This window comes from Apteryx mantelli, chromosome 3, assembly GCF_036417845.1.
Source record: "Apteryx mantelli isolate bAptMan1 chromosome 3, bAptMan1.hap1, whole genome shotgun sequence".
Classification (NCBI taxonomy): domain Eukaryota; kingdom Metazoa; phylum Chordata; class Aves; order Apterygiformes; family Apterygidae; genus Apteryx; species Apteryx mantelli.
In genome coordinates this window covers 46,754,839-46,779,159 of record NC_089980.1, presented here as the reverse complement: position 1 = coordinate 46,779,159, position 24,321 = coordinate 46,754,839, and the positions used below count along the sequence as shown (strand labels likewise).

The 24,321-nt window shown below is 39.5% G+C and overlaps 1 protein-coding gene across 1 annotated transcript in view; it reads left to right on the top strand.

Annotated features, from left to right (window-relative positions):
- Window positions 1–24,321, top strand: part of CRIM1 (cysteine rich transmembrane BMP regulator 1) — a 218,404-nt gene that overhangs the window by 185,480 nt on the left and 8,603 nt on the right. The window contains exons 10-14 of the mRNA XM_067293293.1: window positions 507–628; window positions 8,900–9,109; window positions 17,284–17,499; window positions 19,207–19,428; window positions 23,748–23,942. Of these exons, the coding sequence (XP_067149394.1) occupies window positions 507–628; window positions 8,900–9,109; window positions 17,284–17,499; window positions 19,207–19,428; window positions 23,748–23,942 (965 nt within the window). The remainder of the gene's footprint in view (window positions 1–506; window positions 629–8,899; window positions 9,110–17,283; window positions 17,500–19,206; window positions 19,429–23,747; window positions 23,943–24,321) is intronic.

The window sequence follows — 24,321 nt, the reverse complement described above, 5'->3', positions numbered from 1 at the left end:
TCATTTTCAAATAAGCTCTGTACCTGCTTTTGTTACTTTCAAAAAATGTCTATGCAGAATCTACAAGGGTGGAACTTACTGTTGGAGAAGAAAAGTTACCAGTAACTTTTTTTTTCTAAAAACAGTAATTATAACAGACTCCCACTTGCCCCTCTAACTTCTTCAGTTTTAGAAGTTATTCTTTCTACTATTTCACTTGAAAAAAAATTGATCATAAATAGTTGGCATAAGCACAACATGCCTATATTATCTGCAAGCAAGATGGCTTATTAGCTTGAAAATACTAAATGCAGAGCTTTTGCCAGTCACATGGAGGGAACATATGCTAGGAATGGAGACCTGTATAGCCCATAGATCCACTGAACAGTTAAGTTCAGGGTGACAGTTAAGAAAATTTTATTTACTTAATCACTTCTTCAGGAGAAACTTTTGCTTTAAATATCATGAGCATTATCAGACATTTAAAGTGATCTGCTGACCTTTCACAAATTATTTTGGTTATCTAGGAAGAACAAGCACGGCTGTGAAATCTGTCGGTGTAAGAAATGCCCAGAACTGCCTTGTGGCAAAATCTGTCCAATGGGCTTCCAGCAGAACAATCATGGGTGTCTTATCTGCAAGTGTAGAGGTAGGTGTGAATGCAGTGCCACCTGTAATTATAATTTGTTTTCAAAGCGGTTGGAAGCTAGAATGAAAGAAGAGGAATACTACACAGTACGTGTAAGAATTGAAATGTGTTACCTGGTGGGAAAGTCCTTTCCTCAAAGGAGTGTATTCTTTTGCAGGTGTTTGTTTTCATTTGTAGAGTCTGTGCTCATCTCCACTTCAACAGATAGCTTCAGCTCCATATCCATCTTCTATTGCAAAGCCACAAAAAGTCTGTTATCATTAATGAAAATTAGATCAGGCTCTTAATAGCAACTGCTGAAGATAAGCTGATAGAATCTCTTTTCTCTGTAGCTGCATAGATCTTGGATTCTTTGCCATCACCATTTCTTTATAAACTCCGTTTTGGATTTGATAGATACCCTGTATACCACCTAAAATTAGAATGCTGTTTCTTGAACTTTTTTCAGATTGTATCCAGGAATGTTGGGACTTGGGTGACATTTCCTTTCCCAAGAGGACGGGAAATCATACTAGGAAGGTACAGCATGGAGGCAAATGAGGATCAGAAGCAACTTTGCCAGGGAACATCTGGATGTTTTATAATTGTGTATGTTTTTTGAAAATCACAGAATGTAGCCCAGGGTTTAATGAAGAGTTGAACCTAACTGATGCCTTTGTGTTGCTAAAAGGGCAAGAACTTACTCCTCTCTTCTGCTTCTTGCTACATAGTCATGTGCTTGTTCATATCTGCTAAGCATCCTCCCCAAGAAGCAGTACCTCAAACACCTTCTTCTCATCTGCTTGCTTGCTTATGAATAAATAAAGCAAAGGTAAAGGGGTAGGATGTTTCCAGTCTATAGCCATATATGGGCAGGGGGAGGGGAAATGTCCTACCTATATAACACATTTTTTCCCTTTTCCTTGCTGCTAGAGTAAAATGAGTGACTATACTACCACCTTCATGTTGTATCATCATGTCCCAAGTTATTGTTGTGCTCTATATTGTATTCTGTTGTACTTTGGCAGATCAAGTGGTTTTTTTCATTCCCTTTTAGTGTCAGAAGAAGTGTTTTAGAACTAAAATACGCCAGTAGGAAGTATGTTCTTGCGGTACTTTCTATCTGATGCCATTAGACAGATTTGCCCTACTCATTGTCATGTGTTATCACTTAATGACAATAAGCTATGCTTTAACAAAAAAGAAGTGTACTAGTCAAAGTTTGAGAAGAATAGTGATGTACAAGTTGCAAAGCAAAGAAATGAAGTTGTCCTTAGGAATTTGGTTTGTGTTGTAAATTACAGTTTGTAAAGGTATCTATCAGTACGGTGTGGATATGCTCCACTCATTGGCTCTTATTTGCCTTCATGTGAGTCTTGGGTTCCTGAAGAGGAGGAGGATAGGAAATAGTGCATTTAGAAATCCGGTGGTATTTTTTGCCATTATAGCAAATTTTTATTATCTGTCATATACGTATCCAAGATATAGCTGCTTCTACCTTAGATATTATCAGATTATAAAGCACTGATTCTATTACTGTATCTTACACCACTGCTTTATTACTCAGGTGCCCTAACTTATTCACAAATTGGAGGATGTCCATCATGAAAATCAGTTCGTGCCCTTGTCTCCAATGCCATATAGCATGCCCTTTTCTGGATAATAACTGTTGGAAAGGAAAAAAGCTCCATCTGTCTTTCCGTAAAGGAAATTATTCCTACCATCGTGGCTGTGATTCACAGAATCACAGGATGGTTGAGGTTGGAAGGGACCTCTGGAGATCATCTAGTCCAACCCCCCTACTCAAGTAGGGTCACCTAGAGCACGTTGCCCAGGACTGTGTCCAGACGGCTTTTGAATATCTCCAAGGATGGAGACTCCACAACCTCTCTGGGCAACCTGTGCCAGTGCTCTGTTACCTTCACAGTAAAGAAGTTTTTCCTCATGTTCAGACAGACCTGCCAATATGTGTTTGTGCCCATTGCCTCTTGTCCTGTCACTGGGCACCACTGAAAAGAGTCTGGCTCCATCCTCTTTACACCCTCCTTTCAGATATTTATACACATGGATAAGATCCGCCCCTCCCCCCCAACCTTCTCTTCTCCAGGCTGAACAGTCCCAGTTCTTTCAGCCTTTCCTCATGAGAGACATGTTCCAGTCACTTAATCATCTTAAAGCCCTTCTCTGGAAGGGCTTATTATCTAAATACATGTCTGTTTTCTGCTTGTGAAGTCTGTAGCTTCCATGCACAATGTTGGCTTACAAGACTTCAAGAATAGACAATAATTAGAGAACATTTCTCAACAGAAGCATTGGCAACCCTGGATTGTACTTATCAATCTGTTCATATCTACCTGGAAATGAAAGTCTCAACTGAACCGATGAAATATAATTTGGAAAATCAGATGCAGTTTTGAGGAAGGGTGTATGTGAGAGTTATTGTAGCAATTTTGCTAAAAAATATTTGCAAAAATGCAAATTCTTATACACCTGGAACCTTAAAAATGCTTTTAATTGACTAAATACATAGTATAGCTCTTAAAGTTTCAGGTTCACAGAATGCTAGAGCAACTATTATGCTGAATTCAGCAGCTGTTTTATCCTGTGTGTTTCAGAAAAATGGCAAAAGGCATGCAATGATACTCCAAAAATTTCTGCAAAAGCTTATGTAAAATTTCAATAACATGGCAATAATGCAGAATTAAACCACTCTATACCAAAACTTGTAAATGTAATCAGTAGGACTCAGTCAAGACACTGAGGCAGAATATGATGACAGTGACTGATAGTTCTTGAAATTGTGTTATTGAGCAATGGGATGAACTCATGTGAATTAGGGTTTGTTTGTGTGGAAAAACTACTAACAGTAATGGCTGACTTAGAGAAGCTTCCATATGGAATACGAACACCTATTTTGGCTTAGATTGCCGTTCACTAAATAGTAATTATTAAAAGACCTAAAGCATTTTGTTGAAATAGGGATGTCCAATTTGGGTTAAGCCCAGGAAAGAAAGAAAAGACCTTGTGTCTTTCCTCATATCTGTTTTATGTCCATTTTCTCAGGTTGTCATCCCTTTTATAGCTCTTTGTAGTGAAATCTTGAGGGATTTCCAGGTTTACCTGCTGGATTTGGGGCTGTGTGGTGAGAGGTACTTGCATACTTTCCTCTACTACTTATGAATATGAACCTCTCATTTAATGTTCTCCTTTTCAGAAGCACATAGTAAATGGGTTTTTTCTCCTTTGGCTTGAATATCCATAGGAACTTTTTGTCTTTCATGCAGCAAATTAAATAATTTTTTTGTGAAAAATGCACTATTGTTAACTATTTTAAGAAATCGTTACTGTTTGTATTCTTTCTTTTTCATTTCAGTGATCTTGCCTTCTGTGTGTCATTCAGTCATTTTCAACCTGTGTTTTGTATTAGTCTGGGGATTAGACTTTCTGCATTAGTAGCCTCTGTGTTGCATTCTATAAGTTTTTATTTGTGCTCAGGCTCTCCCTGATCCTAACCGCTCTTTCTTGCTTTTCTTTGGTTCTTGCATACTTTGATTTCTAGCTATAGACAAGAAAATTTGAATATTTTTCCATTGCTTTGTGTAATGACTCCATTATTAACTTTTTTAGCAGCTATTGCTTTTGCATTTTAAAAAATGATAAAATAAGACAAGATATGGGAATATGGAACTAAAAGAAACTATACAAGTCCCAGAAGTCAGTCTCCCTGCAGTTGCAGGCAAACATGCAATCATCTAATTCAGAAGGATCCCACATTTTATTTTCTCCACATGGCATCATAAATTGCAGGCAATTATAAAAAAAACTTTAAGACTTCTAGTAAGAAATGTTACAAATAAACTTTGCAGCAATGAGAAGCAGAGAGGTAGATTTCACTGACATAACCTGCAATATATGAGTTTTTTACTAGAAATAAAAATAAATAAGACAGAGTAATTGCTGAATGAAGAAGTTCTCATTACTTATCTTGTTATGTGTCTCCACGCTCACAATCAACAAGTTTCCTAGTTGTCATGATGCTTTAATGGAATATATACAAGGTGTAGTCTCTTAGGTATGCAATAATTGCATCCCAGACTATTCACAGCTCCAACTTTTTGTCTTACACTGTATGCAAATTTTTAAGTGCTTTCCTTAACAAGGATGGATTTTAAAATATGAATAAATATTTAGAAAAGTAGCTTGATCCTTCTCTAACTAAATAGGTGTATTCATTGTTATCATGATCACAAAGACACCAAGCCTTTAGTATCTCAGTTAAACATGATCATTAGCGACTCAACCAAGAATGAATAGAACAATCACCAGTGTGTTCTGGGGGGAGCCATAAATCCTTGTTAAAATTTTCTCCCAAAATCCCTAAGTGAGAGGAAGGAATGGGTAAATCCTCTGCCCATGCATTAGCTCCACTCCTTAAATTGCTTCTGCCAGAAATTGCTTATGCTAGGGTTAATAAAATTTGAACCACAGAAATACAGGACTGGGACAGAGCTCTGGAAAAAAGCAAATCCATCCCTTTGCCCTCACATAAAATCAAGTGTGTCTAGATAATCCTTGACAGATGTTTGTCTAAGGTTTCATTTCTTAAGAATCTCCAACCTCAAAAAGCTCCCTAAGTAATGTGTTTCTGTGGCTACCAATATGTGATATTTTAAAAAATTTTCTAATACTTCTGTCTGCCTTTCCACAAATTAAACCAGCTACTTCTTGTTCCATGCTCAATGGACATATAGAACAGTTAATCACCATTCCCTTAGAATTCTTGCAATATTTAATAGGTTGAAGTTAAAGCACCTAAATCTATTCTTTTCAAAGTCAAATAAATGCAGTTCTTTAGATCTCTCATCACAGATCGAAAACTGGATATTGTACTTTTGCTGCAGTCAGAACTCAAGCTAGTAGAGCTAATAGTGCTGCCTTTAAACATACGGCACTGCTTTACTGTATCTCAGATTGAACTCGCCTTTTCTGTGCTGGTATCGCATTGCTGACTAGTATTTTCCTTTTGAGCTACTATAATTCCCAGGTTGTCTTTAGCCATACCACTACCACATACCAATTATTCCAACTTTGTATTTGGGCATTTGGTTTCTCCTTTCAGTATAATCTTTTGTGCTAGTTTTAGTTAGAAACTTAAAAGCGAACACAATTTCCTCAATTTGTCAAGTTAATTTTGAAAATCTGCCTTCTGAAATCTTTGCTGCCTCTAAGCATAGTTTGTTTTACAATTTTGGAGTATACTTCAGGAAAAAAGTTTGATTGTGTCAGATGCTTTAAAATATTTATTAAGGAAGGGTATTTCCATCTAAGGCTTTTATGTATAGATACTGTTTTAATGTAAAATATATTCCACTCATATACTGCAAATAGGAATTAATATATCACAGAATCACCAAATCGCTGAGGTTGGAAGGGACCTCTGGAGATCATCTAGTCCAACCCCTCTGCTCAAGCAGGGTCACCTAGAGCACATTGCACAGGATTGCATCCAGGCGCGTTGTGAATATCTCCAGAGAAGGAGACTCCACCACCTCTCTGGGCAACCTCTTCCAGTGCTCTGTCACCCTCACAGTGAAAAAGCATTTCCTCATGTTCAGATGGAAGTGTCTGTGTTTCAGTCTGTGCCCGTTGCCTCGCGTCCTGTTGCTGGGCACCACTGAAAAGAGTCTGGTCCCATCCTCTCGACACCCTCCCTTCAGATACTTGTACACGTTGATAAGATCTCCTCTCAGCCTTCTCTTCTCCAAGCTAAACAGGCCCAGCTCTCTCAGCCTTTCCTCATAAGAGAGATGCTCCAGTCCCCTAATCATCTTTGTGGCCCTTCGCTGGACTTGCTCCAGTAGTGCCACATCCCTCTTGTACTGGGGAGCCCAGAACTGGACGCAGTACTCCAGATGTGGCCTCACCAGGGCTGAGTAGAGGGGGAGGATCACCTCCCTCGACCTGCTGGCAACACTCTTCCTGATGCACCCCAGGATACCATCGGCCTTCTTGGCCACAAGGGCACATTGCTGCCTCATACTTAACTTGGTGTCCACCAGCACTCCCAGGTCCTTCTCCGCAGAGCTGCTTTCCAGCAGGTCAACCCCCAACCTGTACTGGTGCATGGGGTTATTCCTCCCCAGGTGCAGGACCCTGCACTTGCCTTTGTTGAACTTCATGAGGTTCCTCTCTGCCCACCTCTCCAGCCTGTCCAAGTCTCTTTGAATGGCAGCACAGCCCTCTGGTGTATCCGCCACTCCTCCCAGTTTTGTATCATCAGCAAACTTGCTGAGGGTGCACTCTGTGCCTTCATCCAGGTCATTGATGAAGAAGTTGAACAAGACTGGACCCAGTACTGACCCCTGGGGGACACCGCTAGCTACAGGCCTCCAACTAGACTCTGTGCCACTGATCACAACTCTCTGAGCTCTGCCTTCCAGCCAGTTCTCAATCCACCTCACTGTCCACTCATCTAACCCACACTTCCTGAGCTTGTCTATGAGGATGCTATGGGAGACAGTGTCAAAAGCCTTGCTGAAGTCTAGGTAGACAACATCCACTGCTCTCCCCTCATCTACCCAGCCAGTCATTCCATCATAGAAGGCTATCAGATTGGTTAGGCATGATTTGCCCTTGGTGAAGCCATGCTGACTACTCCTGATCACCTTCTTGTCCTCCACATGCGTGGAGATGGCTTCCAGGATGAGCTGCTCCATCACCTTTCCAGGGATGGAGGTGAGGCTGACTGGCCTGTAGTTCCCTGGGTCCTCCTTCTTGCCCTTTTTGAAGACTGGGGTGACATTGGCTTTCTTCCAGTCCTCGGGCACCTCTCCTGTTCTCCAGGACCTTTCAAAGATGATGGAGAGTGGCTTAGCAATAATGTCCGCCAGCTCCCTCAGCACTCGTGGGTGCATCCCATCAGGGCCCATGGATTTGTGGGTGTCAAGTTTGCTTAAATGATCTCTAACCCACTCCTCCTCTACCAAGGGAAAGTCTTCCTCTCTCCAGACTTTCTCTCATCTTTGATATAATGTAAGAAGTGTATTACCTATGTGTAAAGTATAATTTTTATAGTATTTCTGTTCATGCAATAAGGTGAAGTCTGTTCTTAAAAGTATTTTTCCCTACACCATGGCTTCTATTGGAATTCGCAAAATGGTGTACTAATATAATTTCTGTGTATTGGGTTCTTATATGTGCATCAGACCAACTTAATACCATCTGCTGGTGATTCTTAGACCACCACAGATAGATCTTCCACAGGTTAAGAATTGCTGGCCTATATGTAACTAAAAAAGGAAACTTACTAAAAATAAATTTTAAAAGTGCTACTTTTCATACTGCATCTTTTTTTAACGAAAATTTTTGAAATAAGTAGCTTGATACAAATAACCTTATGTAGGTATCAGCTGAACATGATTGATGTCCACTGAAAAGAAGTCACTTCACTGACAAGCTGATCCTATATCCTTCATCATAATGATGGGGACGAGGGAGTGTTAGTCTCTCTCTGCAGTTCACTCAGCCAATTAACAAAGAATATAAGGCTGACTCCTTTCAGCACTGTTAAATACCCCTTCAGACAGAAATGAGACTTTATCCTCCCTAGACCAACTGTCTGTAGCATGTAACTAATACAAGCAATCCAAGCTACAGGAGTCTCATCATAGTAAAACCTAGGAGCAAGTGATAAAATCGTCAGAACAGTTATCTTCAAAACACCATGTATCATAGTAACTAAAACAAATAATTTCTCCTAGGTAGCGTTTTATGAGATATTTCCAGTTGCACGACCCCGTTAGAACTTACTTGTAATTTCTTTTCATTCATAATATATATATAAGACCATCCTTAATTCTTGCAAATATTTTAATAATCTGCTGTCAGATATTAACATTACAGATAATAGTGTACCATAATATTTTAAATTACTCTGCTTCATTTTAAATATGCTTCATACTTTCTACCATTTCCTTCTGTTACCTTTTACTTTTTTCTTCCATTATTTAGCCAATACTGCATTTCTGTATGATTAAAAATAATGTAGATGCAACAGAAAGAAGTGATTATTATTTTCAAGTAAATAAATTCAACCACACTGTACCATCCCTTTTAACTCTGTTTCATGTGTCCCTTGGGTTTACTTTATTTCTAAGTGTAAATGATAGAATCGTTAGTCACTTAATTTTACATGTGCTTTAAAAATAAATGCAGTTCAGGCATGAAGTATTTATATTTTTCTAAGCAACAAATTCTTATCAGGACACTGCATTTTCCTTTGATTTTGTGCAGAGGCAACAGCTTCTCTTATTCCTCCAGTTAAAACAGGCTCTTGCCTGTCAATGGATGGGCGCCGACATGAAAATGAGGAGAACTGGCATGATGGCTGCAGGGAATGTTATTGTCACAATGGACGGGAAATGTGTGCCTTGATCACCTGCCCTGTTCCTAATTGCGGCAACCCCACCATACATCCAGGACAGTGTTGCCCATCGTGTCCAGGTAACATGCTTTCTTCCATATTCATTATAATCGGCTATCATTCCATGTACATGTTTTGTTTCTTCATACATGAAAAGAAATCTCATACATCGTTCAGTAATAAGTATAAATGGAAGTTTCTGTGCCCAAGTGTAACATAATGAGTGGCTTTCATTAAGATCTTGGACATGAAAAATGGATACTTAAATGTATAAAGCATATGCATGTTATGGGAACTAACTCGTTAATCTCTGAAGCGTTGAACTTTTTAAGCAATACTGTTTATATTAGCTGTAGCAAATATATACTCATATACAATTTTATATTATCTATAATAGCAAATATCATAATAAACCATTACGTTTTCTCTTTTTTTAAAGTGGAGTTTTAACAAAATTGGTGCATGTTTCACAACATCTCAAAGGCATACCTTTTTAAACAGATGTCGTAAGTAATTGAACATTATGATTCTGTATTCTGAGTGAATGATCCTATGCCACCAGCAATAGAAGATTATTTTAATTCTTTAGGTGGGAAGGTCAAGTACAATTAACGTTGCATTCGAATATGAACTTCATAATAAGTGTCAATATGAAAAAAATCTATGGAAGAGCTTTGCTCTTTTAGAGTGTGGCTAGAGGTACCAGATTAATACCCTCTGCCTTCAGACCAGTTACTGCAATGTTTCATGTGCTAAATAGATTAATTTTCTAATGCAGTGATATTAATTGTTTATTACTTTATTGGATGTTATAAGTAGGAGAAAAGACGATCAGGACACTAATATGAATAACAAAATAATGGTAAGAAAGCCCTGGCAGAATTCAAGCAATTATGAACTTTTTAAAATTCATTGTAAAGTACAGGAAATCCTAGGGACAAAATAAGCAACCAAATTTTCTTTCTGAAAGTGACAGAAAGAATGTCATCCTCCCTAGGACCTTAGATAACAAATCTGCTTAGACAAATGGTGATCTCTGGTCCAGTTCACACCTTGTTGTAACTTGAGAAATGTAGTCACCAAAAGGGTGTAGGATTTCAAAAGAACTTGCCTTTTAGCCTTTCTTAGTCTTGAACTACTGTTGTTCTCCCAGTATGGAGACTGGGCACGCCGTGTCAGTATCTGTGGTTCCTGCAATTCCAGTGCTGGCCACGGTGTTGCTTTTGGCACTGCCTTTCGTGGAACCAGAGCTATTTTCAACACTTAAGTAATCAGGCAGCGGTTGCTGAGGCTGAGATTTTAGTGCTTAACATAGTACTGGCAAGCATTAATGGTATTTTCAGCTGAGACTGATTTTTATCATAGAACACTAAGGATACTCCCACCAAATACGCACACTAGGGGGCCCATCCTTTGCTCACTTGCTTCTCTCCCAAGTATCTGACTAGTCTGACAGGGAATGTAGAAACCGTAAGATTTCAGAGGCAACCTTCATCTTTTATCAGCTTGGTTCACGCTTAATTTTTTGCCACAGCAGTATGCAGTGTTGATCCCTATGCATCCCATTACATAGTCTTTCTTTCTTCCAGCTGCCCTCCCCACACCCATGTGCGCTCATAAACAGTAGAACACTCTCCCCTATGAAACTTCAACATGGCAAAAAGAAAAAAATGACAGTTGGCTTGACTGGGAATATTGTGCCAGAACGAGCAGCCAACAGCAAAGAACAAATACAGAATATTGTATTGTATTAACACAGCTAGGTACAAACAGTCCTGGAGGTTCCTGCAGAGCATTGGTGACAACTTCTTGACACAGGTGGTGGAGGAGCCAACAAGGAGAGGTGTGCTGCTGAACCTCGTACTAACAAACAAAGAAGGACTGGTGGAAGATGCGAAGGTTGGGGGCTGCCTTGGCTGCAGTGACCATGAGATGGTGGAGTTCAGGATCCTGCGAGGAGGCAGCAGGGCACCAAGTAGGATCGCAACCCTGGAGTTCAGGAGAGCAAACTTTGGCCTCTTCAGGGACCTACTTGGAGGAATCCCATGGGTTAGGGCCCTAGAAGGAAGGGGGGTCCAAGAGAGCTGGTTAATATTCAGGCATCACCTCCTCCAGGCTCAAGAGCGGTGCATCCCTATGAGTAGGAAGTCAAGCAAAGGAGGCAGGAGACCTGCATGGATGAGCAAGGAGCTCCTGGCAAAACTCAACCAGAAGAAGGAATTCTACAGAAAGTGGAAAGGGGGACAGGCCACTTGGGAGGAATATAGGAATGTTGTCAGAGTATGCAGGGATGCAACGAGGAAGGCTAAGGCCCGTTTGGAATTAAATCTGGCTAGAGATGTCAAGGACAACAAGAAGGGCTTCTTCAAATACATCAGCAGTAAGAGGAGGACTAGGGAAAATGTGGGCCCTTTGCTGAATGGGGTGGGTGCCCTGGTGACGAAGGATGCAGAGAAGGCAGAGTTACTGAATGCCTTCTTTGCCTCAGTCTTTACTGCTCAGGCCAGCCCTCAGGAATCCCAGACCCTGGAGGCAAGAGAGAAAGTCTGGAGAGAGGAAGACTTTCCCTTGGTTGAGGAGGAGTGGGTTAGAGATCATTTAAGCAAACTTGACACCCACAAATCCATGGGCCCTGATGGGATGCACCCACGAGTGCTGAGGGAGCTGGCGGACATTATTGCTAAGCCACTCTCCATCATCTTTGAAAGGTCCTGGAGAACAGGAGAGGTGCCCGAGGACTGGAAGAAAGCCAATGTCACCCCAGTCTTCAAAAAGGGCAAGAAGGAGGACCCAGGGAACTACAGGCCAGTCAGCCTCACCTCCATCCCTGGAAAGGTGATGGAGCAGCTCATCCTGGAAGCCATCTCCACGCATGTGGAGGACAAGAAGGTGATCAGGAGTAGTCAGCATGGCTTCACCAAGGGCAAATCATGCCTAACCAATCTGATAGCCTTCTATGATGGAATGACTGGCTGGGTAGATGAGGGGAGAGCAGTGGATGTTGTCTACCTAGACTTCAGCAAGGCTTTTGACACTGTCTCCCATAGCATCCTCATAGACAAGCTCAGGAAGTGTGGGTTAGATGAGTGGACAGTGAGGTGGATTGAGAACTGGCTGGAAGGCAGAGCTCAGAGAGTTGTGATCAGTGGCACAGAGTCTAGTTGGAGGCCTGTAGCTAGCGGTGTCCCCCAGGGGTCAGTACTGGGTCCAGTCTTGTTCAACTTCTTCATCAATGACCTGGATGAAGGCACAGAGTGCACCCTCAGCAAGTTTGCTGATGATACAAAACTGGGAGGAGTGGCGGATACACCAGAGGGCTGTGCTGCCATTCAAAGAGACTTGGACAGGCTGGAGAGGTGGGCAGAGAGGAACCTCATGAAGTTCAACAAAGGCAAGTGCAGGGTCCTGCACCTGGGGAGGAATAACCCCATGCACCAGTACAGGTTGGGGGTTGACCTGCTGGAAAGCAGCTCTGCAGAGAAGGACCTGGGAGTGCTGGTGGACACCAAGTTAAGCATGAGGCAGCAATGTGCCCTTGTGGCCAAGAAGGCCGATGGTATCCTGGGGTGCATCAGGAAGAGTGTTGCCAGCAGGTCGAGGGAGGTGATCCTCCCCCTCTACTCAGCCCTGGTGAGGCCACATCTGGAGTACTGCGTCCAGTTCTGGGCTCCCCAGTACAAGAGGGATGTGGCACTACTGGAGCAAGTCCAGCGAAGGGCCACAAAGATGATTAGGGGACTGGAGCATCTCTCTTATGAGGAAAGGCTGAGAGAGCTGGGCCTGTTTAGCTTGGAGAAGAGAAGGCTGAGAGGAGATCTTATCAACGTGTGCAAGTATCTGAAGGGAGGGTGTCGAGAGGATGGGACCAGACTCTTTTCAGTGGTGCACAGCGACAGGACATGAGGCAACGGGCACAGACTGAAACACAGACAATTTCATCTGAACATGAGGAAATGCTTTTTCACTGTGAGGGTGACAGAGCACTGGAAGAGGTTGCCCAGAGAGGTGGTGGAGTCTCCTTCTCTGGAGATATTCACAACGCGCCTGGATGCAATCCTGTGCAATGTGCTCTAGGTGACCCTGCTTGAGCAGGGGGGTTGGACTAGATGATCTCCAGAGGTCCCTTCCAACCTCAGTGATTCTGTGATTCTGTGATTCCTAAAGCCTCGTCACTGGATAAGGATGTTATCTTCTACTTATGCTTACTGGAATTCAGGGCTGAACAGAACCATTGGAGTACCTGCACTCACCTTTTCGCAATTTGTGTGTTATTGTAGCAGGGACAGTTATATCATATCGATGCGCAGTTAATTCCACTGACTTCTTACCATCAGTTTTCTGCTGCATATTCCATCTCCATGTATGCTTCTTCTGAAATTCAGTTTTAAGAAAATCTAAGGCTTGATGTAAAGGAAGAAAATTTCTGTTGTTCAGAGCAAAACTTAAAATTTCATTATTTTACAACTTTGAAGAACATGTCATTCTTGCCTTAAATATGCATTCATGATTCATTCAGCATTAAAAACTTAGGATGGTCACTCCAGTTTCTGCAATTCTGTTCTTAAATCCCCAAGGTTAATTCCTAATTTTGCTGCACTGTAAGCATACTTGTGCATATTGATTTACCTAGCATGTACAGAATACCTCAGTACATTCAAATAAGAATAATGATAATTTTGGTCTTTCAGCAGCACCAAATATATTCTCCAACAGTTGCTGGTTATTTTGTTTGTGGAGAAAGAGTCTAGGTACATCTATTCATAAACCTGCTGTTTGATTCATTGAAGGAAGATCAGTATAAGAGATTAGCAGTGCCTGTCATCTCATGCTATACTTTTCATCATTTTGATACTCAGAAAAATCTAACATTTGCATTAGCTCGAGCATACCTACCATAATAGAGATCTGAGATCACAGCAGACCTCAAACATTTCTGTACTCTCTGCTGTGCTTCTGGAATATATGATCGCCTTCATCTCCATTACTTGCACAGACACCACCGGTGCTCTGAAACAGAGGAAGTTTTAAAATGTGTACAACTCCCCAATTAATGTTACATTAGAAGATGTCCATTTCTTGTGGATGAAATCACTGTTTGATTCTGAGCACCAGCAATGTTGGTCACTTGAAAAAAAGAACAGTTGCTTACCCAGTAGTGTCCATTTCTTTGAGATACAATGTCTACATATATTTCTCTGTTTGGCTTCCTTTCCTGCTTTCAGAGTACTAGTCATCTATATTCTGTGTTAACAAAGGCGTATTTGGTGGAGCTCTTACAATGCTAGGGCAGGCACACAGTTTTTTAAAAGTGGCTGTGTATATGAAAGTGTATTAATTAATATGGCCAAATTAGTCCCTATGGGTTTCTGTTTCCCCCACTGAAGCCTTTTGTTTGTTAGTAATATACTTCGGACTTTATTTGGTAGTGTATCGATTCTGCACTGATGACGTTAAATGAACATCATGGCTTTCAGTAAATGGGAATGTAATTTGGAAATGAGAGATGGTGAGCACATCAGTTGAATGTGTCTGATATAAGAATATTGAAATAATCAGCAATCCTGATATACTGAGTTTTCAATTGCATTGTTAACCTATTGACAGGGGAAAAGGCAGCTCTCAGAGGTATCTTTTTCAGACTGAAGAAAGTGTTTACATTCAATTTCATGTTTTCGAAGGTAATATTGCAGTCAAATATTCAGGCTTGTTTTGTGGTTTTTATTTTGTTTTTAATGAAAGGTGAGATTCTTAAGGTTCTGTGGCAAATTTTACAACAGTGGCATTGCAGAAAGCACAGTGCCTGATGAGTGGTAGTTTATGCCTTTTGTTTGCTTATGCTTTCACCTTGGATCTAGGTGTGGAGCCCTGTTTGCTTTGTTTTTCCTGGAAGGCAATCAATTTTAGTTAGTTTTCAAGAGAGGCAGATACACTTTGACTGCTAAAACATTCATTATAACCATGTTTTTACATATTAATTATGAGGTTAAAGTAAATGGTAGCAATGCTTGTGGAAAGCTCTAGGTTTCCTGTAAGATTTAGAAAGCTATTAACTTCTAGTGTTTTGCAGAACCACGTTTCCCAGAAAGACTGTGTATTTGATTAACTAGATGCTCTTTCAGGAATATAATGGTTGTATGTTTGCAGCACTTCAATTACAATAATTATGCTGATAAGGGAGCTGTAAGCAATACCATATGTACAGCAATACTATCTGGTTGCACTTTTCTGATAATAAGCAGTATATGAACTGTAGTAAAACAGGATTGTGACTTTGTAGAGGTCTCAATGCAAGAGACTGAGAAAACTTTCAGAGATAGTATTGCCTTTGCCGTGGCAGCTTCTGATGTTAGTGCCTAAAATGTGGTGACATTGTATGACAACAATATGTTGCGACAGCTGAAATGAAAATCAGATAGTGCCGAGGCAGCAGACCAGCTATCTTACTTCAGGTATGGTAAATGTTCCCAAACTGTATATGCTGTTCTCAAATGTAAGAAATTGGGAAAGTAAGGCATAAGAAAATCTGTGAAGGATAACACAGCCTCTTAGCCTTGCAGATGCAGCAGAGAAAGAAGAAATGCATGAGTACTTTCTGAATAGGGTAAAGTTAGTTGGAGTCAGTTTCCTTGAGTGCTATCTATCATTCTCCAGAAATGAAGACAAATAATTGAGCTGTATATCTATTATCAGCTATATAAGAGAACAAAGGGCACAAACTTCATCATCCAGAAAAGTACAGCAGTACTAAGAATGCAAAGAGAAGTGTAAATACTCATAAGTGTTGGGCTGCATGAATGACTAGAGGAACTTATCCGTTTAAACTTTCTGCCTTAATCAAGATATCTGGTTTACAATGATGTTCACGTTAGGTTTCTCTGTAGTTGAATAGGAGAGATGGATCTTCAGAAAATGATTTAGAGATGCTGAGTCCTTACCTGGAAGGTACTTTCTCTTCCCCTGCATTCATAACAGAGGAAACCTAAGGCAGCTCAGTTCTTAATGTAGGCACTTAACTTAGTTGCCTAATGTTAGATGGGTTGAATCCAGGCTGATGGGTTCAATCCATTCACTTAGAAGCCTGAAACTTTGCATTGCAGCATGTAGCTTTCAAACTGTTGGCTCACGTAGTCACATAAAGCATGCTATTTGAGGTAACTTGATTCCTGTACAAAGTCCATGGAAAAAGTTAGTTGACTTACTCCGTGTCCAAAACAACCAGCATGCTAAGCTGGCAGCTATCTGGATTTAGTAGAAAAGGAGACTCTAGAGTTGCATATTTGTTTTTAAGCCCACCTCTTCTATGGGGCAGCAGCATTTTAGTCAGAATCTTTTCTTGATGGAAGGTGCTTAAACACTTCCCAAAATACAGGAGGCATTTCTTTCTTTTAAAACAGCAATAGGCAAAGAGAGAGTTCCCCCATTTCCTTAACACCTGAATGGTTGGAGAGCGCTCATGCTGAATATGGGAAATGGTTTCAATTCCTTTCTTAGCTTGACAGAGGTCAAATCTATTTTCTTAACAACCTGGTTAAAAACTGTGCGAGTCTTTAGCCATGGTTGTAGAAGTACTATACTTTATTGTGTGAAAAGGAATTAAGGTTCACTTGGTGAGACATAGTCATAGGGAATATGAGTCTACATGCTGTTAAGGTCTCCTTGGGGTTCAGTCTTTACTTCAAAGACTACGTATGATTTTATATGGAACAATCATTAGATGAAATACATCCACTGATGTCAAGTACTTTCTTTCTGTTTCTTTTTATCTGGCATCAAGTGGTACCGACACAAATCACTCAGGAAGCTTATGGCAGACTGAATCTGGACTTTCCAAATCCCAGACTAGAAACATGCTTATCCATTCTCTCAGGAAGAGCACCGATACTAATACACAGCATTTAAGAAACTGTCCTATCAGTATGTTCTTTTCAGAAAACAACAGTTGTCCCTTGGAATTCCTACATTACAGATTTTTTTGAATTTTTCTGAAATGCCAAGAATGCTTAAAGTTCTCTCAGATTTATATTAACTAGCATTTATTCAGATTAATTCCCAGATTGTTTCTTGTTCCCCCCCCCTTTTTTCTATGAAATACAGGTAAGTGACATAAATATGCTCTTAATGAAACTCTTTTGACTTTATAGATGGTTTTGTTGGTTCTAATATTACCAATAATAACAATGAGAAATTAATGATGGTTGGGTACATTTGTTACTCAGTATAATCTCCATTTATTTTTATTTGCTTGTCTTCACAGATGAAATAATTGTGCAGAAGCCAGAGCTCACCAGTCCATCTATTTGTCATGCTCCTGGCGGGGAATACTTCGTAGAAGGAGAGACATGGAATATTGATTCTTGCACGCAATGTACATGTCACAGTGGACGTGTCCTGTGTGAGACTGAAGTCTGTCCACCTCTTCTTTGTCAAAACCCCACCCGTACACAGGATTCCTGCTGTCCACAGTGCCCAGGTAAATACTATCAACCAATTTTCTTCATAGCCCTTCTTGCACTTGGAATTTATGATACGAATGTTGAATGTTTAAGCATGCACACAGTTGATTATTGTGGTGCCTTTTTTCCTTAGCATTTTGGAATGAGAGCCTGCAGTCCTTTGTTTCAACTACAAAACCTGACTAGGTACAAGATTTATGTTGTGTGTAAGGGATGCTGTGGTCCTGAAGTTTGAACTCTCTTCTTTGAAGGCAATCTAATAATGTAAGGGTTGCATGAGAACCAGCATCCTTAGCAAGTTTATGAAATACACACTGGCTTATGGAAACACACAGGATTAAAGAAACTTTAAAAGTAATCAAAGTGCTAGGCAGCTATAGACTTGTTTCTTTTCATTTCTGTATGTTTTGGTTTCTATAGGCCTTTTTTATTACTATCTTGTCTATTTGGGATTTGGTAACAAAAATGCTTCTGCTTGTTTTTAGCTTCACCTCGCATGACTTGAGAGTGACTTGAAAGTAACTGACTAATACCAAAGCATTCCACCCCTACAGGTGTGCCAGCTTCCTCACAAACTGCCCCACAGCATCAAGAAAGTAACAAGATTTGCTTTCCCCTAGGAAAGAGATGCAACTATAAATGAGCATGAATTCATATTTTACATAGCAAATGTGGGAGTTTGTTGCTGTGGAATTTAGTGCAAACTCAAGAATTGTATGTAAGTTCACAGAGAAAATATTTTTGCCTTTATTAAAAACGAAATCTAAACATTTCACTTCAAAAGGCTAGGTTTTGCTATTTTTACCACAGTTTTTTTCCTCTCTGACAAAATATTTTTTAGTGGAAAAGTTAATCAATTTTCCTGACTTTCATTTTTCTTGTTGCTGTTAACAACAGTGGATATTCATACTGCTTAACCTCAAAATACTATTTGGAGTAGCTGATCTTTCTTCACTGGTGATATAAGGAGCTTTGTCGCCTAACTTACGCAGTAAAATTGGGAACCTGATCTTAGTCCCTTTATGAATCCTTCTTTTCTTCTCTTTCTTACATGTTTCCTGTGCACATAAATCATAATTCTTGGTCCATAATGTCTGTTAAAACGCAGCTTTATTCAGAAATGTGTGTCCCCTCCACATGAGGGTGTGACAGTTAAAGTAGACCCATTGGAATCAAGATGGAGCCCTGTCAAGCTCCATCTGTTTCTCCACAGCTTATGACTAACTCACAGCTGTCCACTGATGAAGAGAAGAGCTGCATGATAGCTTTGGACTTTGCATCATTCCCAGTTCAAGGACTTGAACTGATAAGGTAGAAGCTGGGATTCAAGTTTTAAATTTAAAATTTAATCTCTTTAAGGTGAATTCTTCCTGAAGGTATTCCATTCAGCTTTGAGCATTCAAAGCCCTTTCCTTGAGGGTGTGCTTCTGATAATGACTGTTAAGAAAACTTTGCCATCCTTTTTTTTGAGTTAACTCAAAGGTCTACATAAACGTGTTTATTTTAGAGTGCATCATGAGATCCTTATCAGATGCAGGGACAGAACATGCATCAGGCTCTGTCCTTTCTCTCGTTCTTTTGAAATTGTGGGCCAGTGTGTTAGGATTCCACTGCAGTCTTGGGCACATAAGAAACATGTACGTCAAGAGTGAACTCTTTATAGAGAAAATGTCAGGGAAGCTAGCTACTCTTAGTTAACTAACTTGTTCTGTTGGTATTTACAGATGAGCCTCTTCAGCCTTCTTCATCAAGCAATGAGAGCATGCCCAGCTACTGCAAAAATGATGAAGGAGATATTTTTCTGACAGCTGAGTCCTGGAAGCCCAATGTGTGCACTAGCTGCATTTGCATGGATGGTGTGATTAGATGCTACTCTGAGTCTTGCCCACCAGTATCCTGCGAGAGACCTGTTTTGAGAAAAGGACAATGTTGTCCTTATTGTATTGGTGAGTAAATAAAAATAGTTGATAGCTTGCTGTTCCCTTCTTGTCAGTAAGAAAGAAATTATATTTCCAAATTTGAATATGTTTCCCTGATTTGAGGGGGCTGCAGTTTGTACCTTCAGTTGAACCAGAGAGCAATAGCTGCATAGGGAGCATTGAGGATCATGTTTTGTGGTTTTAAGGTAGAAAATGCAAATATAATTTGCATATCAACCTGAGAGGACATCCTCCTAAAGACTTACAGTTGGTAATTTAGCTTAGTAGATGAAAGCATTGCATAAAAATGATTTTATTTTATTTTTAAAGCAAGATAATGCATATTTTATGTGAAGATATGTTATATAACATAATATTAGCCAAATATTAATAACTGCAGAAGATGATAAACTGTGAAGTATTCTGAAATATATACATTTCATGGAATAGAGAAATGTTAGTAAGGCAACTGCATTAAAATGCAGGGGAAAAAAGAGGAAGTTCATTAAAAATTGTTATGGAAGAGTGCAAAATAATATGTTTGAGAAAAAATTAGGGAAAATGAAATTTTTGAAATATTAAAAATGCATAAAGAAGTAAGGACCATACTGGTTTTGAATTTGAAGTGAATTAAATGGTGGATGCTGCAGATGGTGAAAATTGCCACATGTTTTTAAACTTGTAGAATTTGAGATTACTGATCACTTTCATTATATTTTGAATAAGAATATTTACTTACACATATCTTTATAGTGGCTTTGCAATAAGTGCAAAGGTTGTAGAATGGAAGTTGCTGATGCAAAAGATGTAATGGACTTATTAAAATTAAGTCTTTGTAGTATTTGTAAGAAAGTATTCAGAACTTATTTCTATAACCTTCATTTTCAGAAAGCAGTAGGGATATATTCAGTGAAAAAGAATGCAATAAAAAAGAATACTATAAAATTGATGGGTTTTGAGAATTGTCGATAGAACATGTGATTCAACTTACCCATCTATAAACAATATGATTCTTCCTTGGAGCCATCTTGTCAGAGCACTGTGCGGTCCTTGCAGATATGTAACCTTGATAAGCTATTGACATCTTTAATTTGCTGTAGAAAAATTGTCTTTAACAGTAGGTGATACAATTTTATAGGATACACAAGAAATTTATTCAAAGGAATGCTAGGAGAAGTCAGAAAGTATCAAAATTTCAATTGCCCATGCAGCTAAAGGAATCCGTACGTGGATTCCTTGTATGAGTGCATTTTGAGTGGAAAGTATTATCCTATTACTACTTTGTCATCATGGTTTGCATACAAAAGTGGGAGGATTTAAAAATCCTTTGACAACTGTTTCTGCAGCCTTTTCTTCCAGTGATTGACTTTGCGACACTTAAGAACATTTGAATCCAGACTACATTTTAAAGTTAAAAAGAAAAACAAAAAACAGACAAAAAAACAGAGTTTACAAACCTGTACAGTCAAAACATAAGCCTTAATACTGCACTGGAGAATTCTTTTGGTCAAGGGAGGGATACACTGCTGGAACTAGTGCCATGTTCTACAGCTAATTCAAAATAATATTTCTGGAGCACAATGCATACAGGGTCTGCAAGGTTCCTGCAAGGTTTCAAGTCTGCAGGCACCAGCTTCAGAGCTCCTTGTGACCATTTATTTTATACCACGCTATTTGCTAACGCAGACACAGCCTATGTCAGGTATGTCTGCACTATATTCCTTTGTGTAGAGCAGGCCATCTTCTAGTCCCAGATATCAATTAACCTTTATATTTTCTATTTTTATTTATATATGCATATGTGTGTGTGTGTTTGTATGTATAAATATATGTACATACACATACATATGCATACGCGCGCGCGCGCACACACAGTTTTGTTGATTTAGTATGAATCCCATCTAGTAGCATAATATTTCAAATAATTAAATGTGTGAGCAGTTAAAACCTGTGAATTTTTTTTTTTGTAGTAGCAACTGCTCAGCAATCCAAAATATAGAAGCAAGGTTTTGGTTAGTGCTCAGATATGAAGACTTCCAGTGATGATACACTTTCTTAATGCAGGTTGTACTATATTGTCCCTAGCAGAATATTTTGTGGTCTAAATAACTGAAATTCATGGGAACATACTTTTTTAATGCTTTCTGTGTATTATGGACATTTACTTTTGCCTATAAGATGAATAAGATCATTAACTTAATTTTTGCCTTGTGAAAGCTTTCCTTGTTGTTTATATTTGAAAATACTGCTTTCGTGTTTCTTACTGTTCTTTTAGTTCTTGAGAACTGTGAAACACCTCTTGATAAAGTCTTCCTTGATATTTTTATGTAATAATTGATAATGTATTTAGGAGGTAAAATCTGTAGAACAAGCCTTCTTCATTTATTGCAGTTTCCTAAATGATGCTGGGTTTTGGTGCTGTATTTTATTCTGCTTCCTTCTGGATCCAGATCATGTTAACTTCTAGAAGGATAGTATAGATTTAAATTTAAAATATTGCAAGCCTTGGATGCTTTCTGTTGTTTTTCCAAATCCTCAAATTCATCCTTTGGAAAGATAACCTCCTACTTCAGAGAAGATAAAGGGATATCTGTTTGATTAGAATGAAGACTAGTCTTAAGCAGAAAACAGAACAAAAACTCTTTTTAGTCAGGTGTATTTGATTCACTGGTGAAGTGAGAGGAAACTTTGAGAAAAGACGGGTGGAGCTATGTACTGTCTCCTAGACTGTGCTTCTGTGTGTGGGTTTCTTAATGCACCTCTGCTTTGCTTCCACTGAGTTTGTTGGTGTTGTGGCTTCCATCTTTCTCCTGTGTTTATGCTCTCATAGCAATGGACACCAAGGGTCAAAGGGTGCAACACTGCTATTCTGAGTTTATCCTTGTTCATTCTTCTAGAAAGCACTTACTGCCTAAGTATTAAATTGTGATGTGGTGTTTACAAACTTGCAAAAACACGAGCAAGTTAAAGGACTTTTCCAGCCAGCGCAGCTGCTGACTGGAAGAAGGTGTCCTGAGTGGGGCAAGGTAATACCGCTGAGAGCAAATCAGTTCTGTATGCACAGGAAATGCTCAGCTTTAATCAGGCAGAGGGAGTCAGCAGTAGAGGACTGCTCAAGCTGTGCTTTCTGACTAATGTAGGGTTCTTCTGGCTCGTTGTGAACCTTCCCAACCTGAAGGCCATCTGTGAAAGAAAATTATACATGCTTTTTGCATCTTGCAACCTTCTTCTCCCACTGCTCCTTTCCTATGTCCCTCACATACTCACTTACAAAATCTTCCACTTGGAGAGGTTGGCACCCATACTTATGGCCAGGGAAGCCACTGTATAACCATACCAAAGCCCTCTGGAACATTTAGGCTTTCCAGATACTTTCATTAGTATTTTCTCAGTGCTTCGTGTTTTTCTTCTTTTACACTTGAATTTGCTGTGTTCAGATGCATATTACTGTTCTGCTGACTGCTAACCTGGTTATCTTGGATGTTTTCAGCCTGTCACGATAGTGCAGACCACCTGAAAGGCTTGCATAGGATGCAACATAAAAATTGGTGTACTGAATGTTTAGGCAGAAAGCAAACACTTCTAAGTGTTTTCCTAAGACCTACTTACCTCATCAAGTCTAGGTCCCTGTTACATACTGTGTTATAGCTCTCTCAAAATCTTTGGGAAAGCTGTTCCAGAACCTCACTTTTTTGAGGATTAAGATCACACGAACATCCAACTTAAATTTTTTCGTGGTTAGTATTGTATATTGAGTTTGGTCATTGTCCTTTTCTTTTCCTAGGGTTTTTCACTGATGTAGTTACAGAGAATAATCAAATCCCCTTTGAGGTTTTTCTTTTATCATAATAAATAGTTTAAGCTCTAGTTATGTCATCTGAGAATTACTTCATCCTCCTCAGCATCCTGCTTGGTCTTTTCTTTACGTATTCTGGACTGAGTTCATCTTTCTTGAGCCTTGGTAGTTTAGAATTGAAGGTAGTCTTTCTTAGTTAAATAGGATTCACTAGGAAAATGAAGGTAGGGGCTGGGATTCTCAGTTGTACCTTAAAAAATCAATTTTTCTTAATTTCCACTGTGTTTTTGATATCATCATTTCATGTACAAATCATCTATCTTCCAGCTTCTTGCATGAGGAAAAAGAAGAGAAAAAGCTCAAGCTAATTATATATTTAATAAAGAAGCAAACTGGCACTTCTATTAAAGATTTTTTGGAAGATGTGGAAAAAGTCTTCTAGTTATAGCTGGGATTTCTTTGTAGCTGTCATTTAACTTTTGTGTTTTGGAGAAAGACAGTATTTGTATGTAAGCGGCCATTACAACTGATCACACTTTTTCTTCAACAGAAGATACAGTACCAAAGAAAGTAGTCTGCCACTTCAGTGGAAAAACATATGCAGATGAAGAACGCTGGGACATTGACAGCTGCACACACTGCTACTGCCTGCAGGGTCAGACTCTCTGCTCCACTGTCAGCTGCCCACCCCTCCCTTGTGCTGAACCCATCAACGTGGAGGGAAGCTGCTGCCCCATGTGTCCAGGTAATATGATGTGACCCAGAATACTGTGATACTGTTTTCCAACACTGATAATCAGGGGTTTTTTACTGTTTTTCAATCTTTAGTCCATGTTGAACAGCATCTGGGAGACAATAGGCAGTTAGTATAAGGATTCAGGCAAATGAATGTTAAGAGATAAGAAAGTCATGCGCAAATGTATAACTGTGGACTCAAAAATTTTGCCCCTGTTTGCCTCTGCTCTGTTTGTCCTTTCACAAGGTTATGGAAACATATTAGTAAAGTAGGCAAATAAATATTTTTACACCTCTGCAGATCCTGTCAGTTATTAACATTTCTGTCCTTTCAGAGTCTGATTACTTTTCAGATATTACATTGCCATATTTATCATTTTAACTTGGTT